Source organism: Oculina patagonica, chromosome 10, assembly GCF_052425735.1.
Source record: "Oculina patagonica isolate OP01 chromosome 10, crgOcupat, whole genome shotgun sequence".
Lineage (NCBI taxonomy): Eukaryota > Metazoa > Cnidaria > Anthozoa > Scleractinia > Oculinidae > Oculina > Oculina patagonica.
In genome coordinates, this window is record NC_135767.1 from 5279020 (window position 1) to 5287756 (window position 8737).

The 8737-nt window shown below is 37.2% G+C and overlaps 1 protein-coding gene across 1 annotated transcript; it reads right to left on the reverse strand.

The window, feature by feature from the left end:
• Window positions 1–702: 702 nt before the first annotated feature.
• Window positions 703–5774, reverse strand: LOC144628408 (uncharacterized). Its single transcript, XM_078486511.1, has 4 exons — window positions 5645–5774; window positions 5464–5529; window positions 5296–5360; window positions 703–822 (listed from the first exon to the last, which is right to left on the reverse strand). The coding sequence occupies exons 1-4, from the start codon at window positions 5736–5738 to the stop codon at window positions 736–738; spliced, it is 312 nt and encodes a 103-aa protein (XP_078342637.1). The 5' UTR covers window positions 5739–5774; the 3' UTR covers window positions 703–735.
• Between the last annotated feature and the right edge of the window lie 2963 nt (window positions 5775–8737).

Sequence of the window (8737 nt, forward strand, 5' to 3'; positions counted from 1 at the left end):
TATCTCCGACGCACACGCATGGTTGCGCAAAACGGTGATCACGAGACTTACTCTGAATGCAATCCCAAATCTTCCCCAGAAACGTCTCAAGGGGGTTGGGGAGGGGAAAGAGTACAACCAGAAACTCAAAGAAACATTGGCATTAGGATAATTTTGATGTCACATTCTCAGTGAGTTTTCGGAACAGTCTGAAACTTTCCTAAGATTCTTGCCTTTTCCATCAGCGACCAAATGTATTTTATATGCTTCCTAAGATTTTTGTCTAAAAACTGTCCTGTTTCTTAATAGCAGTATCTAACCGAATGAAAAAAAAAATGATAAAGCCAACATCAAACAAACCTATGAATTTTTCAAGACACAACTATGCTTCTAGCCTGCGAATACAGACAACTCTCATTTTGGCATTTAACAAAAGGTCTAAGAGTTCAGTATATATACCTTATTGTTACTTATTTTCGCGGGTACTTAATTTCGCGAAAATGGAACAGGAATATTTCGCGAGACTTAATTTTCGCGATTTGGCCAAAAATACGTAATTAGCATAAAAAATACAATAGAAATCGTTTAGAATTAATTTTCGCGGGTCTTTAATTTCGCGATTTTTTTGAAAATCGCGAAAATCGCGAAAATTAAGTCCCGCGAAAATAAGTAACAATAAGGTAGCTACCATTCTCCACACTAAAATAAAAATAACCACAAGAAGTTATTTACATTTTTATTTGCACAAATAACATTTTAGGACTCCATCTTCACAGCTTTTCCACCGTTACCCTTGTTGTGCTTCTTAGAAAACCGCAAGTTCCTGAGGAATTTTGGGTCAACCTGAAAAATAACCAACCATACATGAGTAAAATACTGTATTTACAATACAGTCCGACGTCTATTAAGCGGCCACCCTCAGGACTTTGAAAAGTGGCCACTTAATAGAGGTACAATGTAAATTGGATATGAATGGCAGTAAACATGATTTTATTGACTCTATATAGCAAAATGCTTTTAAAAGTGAATATATATGAAGATTAATCCAAAATTCATTGTAACAAAACATCAAGTGCATTTCCAGCCCATGCATACTTCTAGCTCTAACACAGAGGGCACTTAGGTGAAATGTACAATATTTCTTCGGGTTGATAATGTACAGAAAAATATGGAAAACATCATTGGAAAGTTTGTTAGGCCTTTTTGCATCAACAGTTAGTATGTGAAAAAATTTAACTCAATATATTTCACAGACGATATATATCATCTGTCACCATTTCGCTTGAAAAGATAATTTGATGGCCGCTCAATGGAGGTAAAAAAACAGATAAATAATACACTTGCGACTTAAAGGATCCTAGTCAACCATGATGCTTTGCGCGTTTCAAGAGCCTAATGCGCCATTTTAAATGCCATCTAAATTCGAGTGTTTTCAATTGTGGCCGACAATCCAAGCGCATCCTCGCGTACGCAGTATATTCACATCTTAAACTACCATCAAAGTCTTAAGTAATTATCTGTGCTTCATTTCGAGCGTATATAGAGGGTAATAGAGGTATCAAATACAGCAGTTTAGTGACAAATAAATCGGGACTTTGGAACGTGGCCACTTAATGGAGGGTGGCTGCTTAACAAGTGGCCACTTAACAGAGGTCGGACTGTAGATGTTTAGCCAAGGCAAATATTTTGGAATTTCAAGTAGAATGCTGTGTCTGTAAAGTTTTTGTCATCTCAGCAAGTAGTAGGCAGTAGGGCAAAAAAGTGTTCTTGTGGCATTGCCGCCATGTTTGTATTGCCAAATGTTAGCCTGCTCGCAGGCTATTTTAAGGAAGCACAGTGGGCTAATGGTAAGTGTGCTGGCCCGGGTTGTTCGAAAGCCAATAAACACTAGCCCAGAATTAAAAGTTGATCGAGGGTTCAATTTCTCCTGTATTCAAGTGTATTCATTTGTCATGTTTTGTGGAGTTTGAGATTAGTCGATGACAAAACCGGAGGACAGAAAACTAAAATAGAAATCCTCATTGAAAAGTTAAAAACTGAAATCAAGATTCCCACTAATCCTGAGTTAGCTTAATCATGCTTTGAACAACTTGGCCCTGGAGTCCAGATCAAGCTGTCCAGTTTTGAGTGCTGGTGAGGGATATAGAGTTGTGTTCATGGCAAAAAACTTCACTTTCACAGTGCCCCTCTTCACCCAGGAGTATAATAGCTACAGTTACAGTTTGTAGGGTACAGCACAAGCAAACTGTTTGGGCAACCAGACATAATGCTGAAGGGTAACCTGAGATGGACTAGCATCCCATCCAGGGATATTCACGTCATGCTTCAGATACTGAAGTTAAGCACAGGCACTGATGAGCCATCTGGCTCCTCCAGTATATTGGTTCGGAACCAACTTAAACCTTAACCTGCTGCCAATGATTTTGACTTCGAATCTAGTACATCCCTTATCTTAAATGGGAACAAACAGCTCACAAATACTGAAAGAGTATTCAGTGTGGTCAAAAATGGTGAACTGTCCACAATTTAAATTAAGGCCTATGCCTGCATGTGCAATAGCAAATTATAATTTTGCTATGGATTCATTAAACATTAAGGGGAGTCCTTGGAAACCTGACCTCACACAGAAAAGCATTTGGCACAGTTTTTTCCATTGAAGTGACCTTCAAGAGTTTAAAATCATGGCCATATTTCACTAGTCAAAAACAAAAATCTATGACAAAAACAAAAATCTACAGTGTGTATGACAATATTTTTTTTGCAATTTTCTTCTTGATCTAAAAATGCTCTGGTAACAAATGATTTCCTGCAAACATATTTTCTTTATAAGTACTAGTACAACATTCAAAGAACAAAAAAATAACATTTTGCCATGTCTCAAATTTAGGAAATTCAATGATTGCATTGTCGTATGTGTTGTAGTTTTGGTCAACAGATGACTGAGAGGTATCTTCGCCAAACTTCTCTTTACTTTTTCCATAATTTTTCACTCAGTTTAGTTCCAAGACTTGTTAGGAATCACAAAAATTTATTTCCTCCACAAAAAATAATAAGCTGTCAAAATCAATGAAAATGTCACACAGTACATGTGCGTCTGAAGATATAAATATCACATAAGCCCTTATGCCATGTGTGCTAGCTTTATCAGTATGAAGCTTAACTCTTTTTTCCCTAGCATGAATCAACAAGGAATCCAATGAACAATACCCGGGTTGGTCTGGTTGTCCCAGAAAGAGGCATAAATATTTGCGAGAAACGGCATGTTGCTCATGAACACATGTGGGCAACATTCCGGCAGGATCAAAATTCTGCACATTAGAACTCTTTACTATCAGAAAGAATTATAAGTCATAAATGATTTTTGCATAGTCGATCAGATGTTTAGTAAGTAAGTACGTACTTTTAGTAAATACTTTATTTAAACACATATCACCAATGAGCCAGGGGCTCTCGTTTAAAAGTGAACGTGTATAATAAAAATTACAATGTAAAAAATTTAAATATGATTATCTATTCAAAAAAAAATACAAAAATTAGACTATAAAATTTAAAATTGAAAAACTAGACTATAAAATTTAAAAACTATGTAGACAATGAAATTTAAAAATGTAAACTAATCGATACAAAGATTACAGCAAGAGTTGGCCTCGGTGGTCAGGTTGACATTGTTCAGTAATTTTTTTAAAATTCTAAGAGAGGATACTCCTCTTATATTCAGTGTGTGTTTACTAAATAGATTCAGTGTGTGTTTACTAAACACTGTATACATGTAGCTTTTTGAGTGTTTGATAAATCAGTTATCTAAGCAAAGGTTAAGGCTGGAACAAACAAGAGGGGGGTTATCAAGAGATCAAACACTTGCTCTTGTTTAGTCTAAACTTCATATATGTGCTCTTGATGACTTTCATCCACTGTAATAAGTTGAACCTACATCATTTTTGTTGTGAGAGTCATTAAGGGTGTTCTCTAATTAAGCTCATGTTTTGCGACAGTTCAAGAAAATTCTTGAGGAAAATCTTATCCTCAACTCTCGGCAACTCTATTTCCCTTGTTTGTACCAGGCTTAACAATAGCAAAATTGAAAATTTCCCGGGGTATCCAATCGAACGTTCGGTAATCGAACTCAATCGAACACCAATCGTTCGATTGGGTTCGGTAATCCAACATAATCGAACTCACAATAAAATTTGGTCAATTGAACTCAATCGAACGTTCAATTACCGAACAGTGAACAATCGAACTCAATCGAACGTTCGATTACCGAACAACCAACAATCGAACGTTCGATTTCCGAACTCCTGTTTGTTTATACTGCGTACATATTGTATGGTGCACCGTTCCCCTACTCCTTTTTTGGCGATTCGCCATACCCCGGGATAGGACGATTGTCTGCACAATAGCCACGGGCACACCAGTCTGCCACGTGGTTGGGAGAAATTTTGACAAAATGTGTGTTCTTCATATATTGAACACAACTGCCTGTGTTGCAGTGAATGAAATGGTGCAACTTCTGTTTGAGTGTAACGGTGAAAAGCAGTGCATAAACCATATCCTTCCTTCTAATATAGAAATGTAAACAATAGTGCATTTCAGTTATTTTACCGTTGTTTTGTTCTCTTCTACCAAATATATTTTACTAAACATTGACATTCAGTTCGATATTTGGACGTTTTTATATTTATTCCATTCATTAAAAGTTGATTTTGATTAGTCCTGCGTGATTTACTTATCAAGAGAAAGATTCCGAACAAAATCGAACCCGATTGAGTTCGATTGTGTTTGATTGGTTCGAAAATCGAACTCACAGCAAAATAGATGTTCGATTTTGTTCGATTACCCAACCGAATCGAACGATTGGTGTTTGATTGGGTTCTATTGATTTTTGGTTAGATTTTGTTCGATTGGATACCCCGGGAAATTTTCAATTATGACATTTAATTCCATTCAAACATAAAATATCTGAATGCCCAAAATTTTTGGAGTTTGATTAGCAACAGCACACAGCATAACAAATGTTTCTAAATTTGATCAAATACAAGACTCACTTACAGGAAAATATCACATACACGCATACACGTGTGTTGTAGTGCTACGTTAAGAACTGTAGTCACGCAACACATATGCATGCAGGACACAGTTTTGCACTACAGCTTAATAGCAATGCTACTCGCAACAAATCCTGAAGTCATTGTCAAGTCATTCATCCAGTTTTATACAGCAGTGCTTGAAAGAACATTGCAATGATATACGTAACGAAGAAAGTAACTGACAGATCTAATGCTAAATTAAAAGAACAGCATATTGTTGACGACTTACCCCCTTCAACGATGGGAATCGTTGCTTCTTGGGCTTCTTAATTCCATTTCTGTGCCATTTGTGGCCTAAAAAATAGGTGAAATTAGGTAAAATAAGGAAATAGAATGCCATCGTGTGTTTCTCTCGTTATTCAATGCATAACAAAAGCCGTGCAAGAGAAATACATACCTTGATTGTGGTTCGTGTGATTCTTTGACTTCGCCATGTTTAGCTGTGAACAATCTCGCCAAAAACCTGTGAATTTCACAGAAAAATGACATTCTTCAATGGTGCTGAAAAACTTTAGACATACATTCTCAAAAATTATGCATCTAGAATCTCAGATGGCAGACTAAAGCGACGATATTACCTAGATTGTTAAACAAATAACAAGGCAAATTTCTCAGACAAGAGAAGAGAGGAAAGAGAGAGGGTGCACGCGGCCCCAAAGGCACCTGGGACATTCATTCCCAGTCCCATTTCAACACAAAATCACGGTCACCAAACTCTCAGGGTAACTGAAACGGTTTTTGCAGTGGTATTTCTAAACCTTTAAACATTTTTTCCTTCCAGGTAATATACCCGAAGAGTACAAAACTAGAAAAATAAATGTTGAAAAATGTCTAACAAGCCAAAAAATAGGCTTTGCCTGTCAAAAACAGGGAAAATTAAGCTAAACAAAATCATAATAAAACTCATGTCATTCACACAAACTAGGGAGGGCGAGTGTCAGGCACCCGAATCCAGAAACATTGAGAACTTTTATCAGCATATGATGCGGATAATTACCGCAAGCAGCCCAACGGTACTATATAAGGGAATGAAAGCTGTAATAAAATGAAAATTCTTCCCTTTACGGTCTATTCAGTTTATCTCGCCTTATAGTTGAGTAGTTCGTCGGAGGGAGATACATGTATAGTCCGATTTGTAGCTCGAATTTGAAGCATGCACGCGTGATAAGAAAAAAAAAATCATAATTAAACAAAACAAAGCTATGAAGCCTTCTCACATTTATTCCATTATCTATTTGTGTCTTCTAGCTTATTTATACGCCATTTCACCGATTTCCCTTCACCCGGACCTTTCACCCGAATAATTAGTCTATTTTGATCTATTTTATATACTGGAAGGAAAAAGGCAAGGGAGGGAGATTTTTAAGGGGTACACTAATCGAAGGACCGGTATTATTCGATAAAATGTATCTTACACAGGGATAGCGGAGACGGGAGCTCCCCCTCCCCCACCGGTATCTCCGGGCCACCCTCCCCCCCCCCACTACCACCACCACCACTTCATGTCACTAGTCAGCCCACCACCCCAACCCCCTCCCCAATTTTGAAAAATGTTCCGCCCTCCCTGTTACAAAACCTCGTTTACAAGAAGTTTCTTAATTTTGGGAACGAGACTGTGGTCAAATTGACAAATATCCTTAAAAGCAACTCACGCGTGAAGGTTCTAGGGGATTACACTTTTCCCTCCTTTCAGCAATTGGACATCATCCAACTTGGCGTGCAACCACGACATGAGAACGCCCGCGCGAGCTAAGAACTAGAAATGTAATAATGGGCTCGCGCGGAAATAATAAACAGTGTTTCAACACACCCAACCCAAACTCACGGAAAACGATTTCGGACCACAAACGTGCGACCTTCGTACCGGAATTTTCAGTTCTCTAGCCACTGATTAAGTCGTAGCTTTCAGCGCTTTGTTGTGCTTGTACAAGAATGTATAAGTTCGTTGAATAGCGAATAGTAAACATGGGTCTACCACAGACGGAAAATGGGTTTGGCCGGCCACCAACATAATAAAACGTGACCTCCTGTTTCAAGCGCTAATTGGACACATAATATACTCTTTCAAAACGGAAATATAGCGTAATAAAATTAGAAATATACGCGGCAATGATCAGTTTTATGTTATGATCAAAATTGTAGAATGAACAAACAGACGGAGACTGGAATAGCTTTTATCATCGACGCAAACAACAGCAACACCATGCTTGAAGAAGTTATCTGTGGTCACAAGAAAGAAGACATAATCGTGATAATTGATTAGTACACCAAAATGGGTTTTGACCACAAACCCAAAGTCTCAATTTCCGCCGCTTTTGATCAAGCCTTCCACAAAAACATGTATATGTGATCGACTTGTTTTTATACATTTCCGGAACAAGAATCTGGTACAATCCACCTATTTCGGCATGCATTACAAAATGGAAAGAAAGTTTAGCAATCTATTTTATTGTGTAGTAGTTTTCAGCAGACTTACTCGATTTACACTTGGTAGAGAATCTTAAGAGGTTATGTGATTAGTGGAGGTGGATTAGTGTTTAAGCGATTAGCACCCCAGAATTCGACACTACACACGGATAAAAAGTTTTAACCAAAAGAAAATAAAAGCGACCTTCTGTGACCTTCCCCTTTATAAAATTTGTCCCCATACTTTTACTGTCCGTCAAAAGAACGAAAAGGATAACAAACTAAACATTACTTGAATTGTTCGATGGTTGCCAATTTAACCTCAGTCATACTCTAGAGCAGATTATAGAAATCCTATTATTTCAGTAGCCCAAACAAAAACAGTTGAAAAGCCAGCCCCTTTTCGTGGCATAAAACCTTCACCTACATAACTATAGAGACCGGATAAATGAAGAAATGACCTTCACAGTTGCTTTAACATTTAAAGCAATTGCAGTCGGCAAAGAAACTTGATGATGCTTTCCCCTACTAAATTATATATGAAGCCACATAGATTGGGAGCATACCAATTTTGAGTTCATTGCATTGTACAGGAAGACTTCCCCTTCTCGGATTCTAAATTTAGAAATGGAAATAAAATGTATAGCAGAATATTGTGAGCTAGTATTATTCTTCTAACCATAGATTTCTATATTATTTGCCTAAACAAAGAACTATAGCCAAAGTGAAACAATAGCGTTGTACTCAATTTATTTGAGAGCGTGCTATTTGGCAGCAAACACAAAATCCACGGACGGAAGATAGATTTATGCCTGGTAAACTCCCAAAATATTTTGCGGAGTGGAAGTATTAGCTATAAAGCGCTGCCCTTTCGTGAACTTGCCATCACATGCACAATGCACTAAAAAAGCTTTTTCTGGATCCTTTTTAGACCTCACCTCTAAATTAAATTTGTACTCATTTGACAGTGATACGGTCTTGATCGTACTTCAGTCAATTCAATCCATTGCCATCTATTTTAGTCTCAATTTAGTCACTGTATTCTCTAGTTTTTTTTGTTCGAAGATTTACGCGAAAGCATTCAACAGTACATGTCCGTGTGTGTAGAAGTCTCAAGTTTTCGACCTCAAACTGTCCAGTAGAGAACAAACATAATTCCTAATTTGTGTTGGAAACAAGAATTTAAGTTAATAAAAGAAAATAAATTGTGATTTCGTATAGTAAACTTATCATTTATTTTACTCTAACAATCTATAAGCATCATT

Excerpts from the sequence above, each read along its gene's own strand:
- LOC144628408 (XM_078486511.1), bottom strand. The coding sequence starts at position 5,738 with ATGTCCCAGGTGCCTTTGGGGCCGCGTGCACCCTCTCTCTTTCCTCTC. Across the intron at positions 5,530-5,644 it reads TTATTTGTTTAACAATCTAG|GTTTTTGGCGAGATTGTTCA; the intron begins GTAATATCGTCG and ends TGAAATTCACAG. Across the intron at positions 823-5,295 it reads GATTCCCATCGTTGAAGGGG|GTTGACCCAAAATTCCTCAG; the intron begins GTAAGTCGTCAA and ends GTTATTTTTCAG.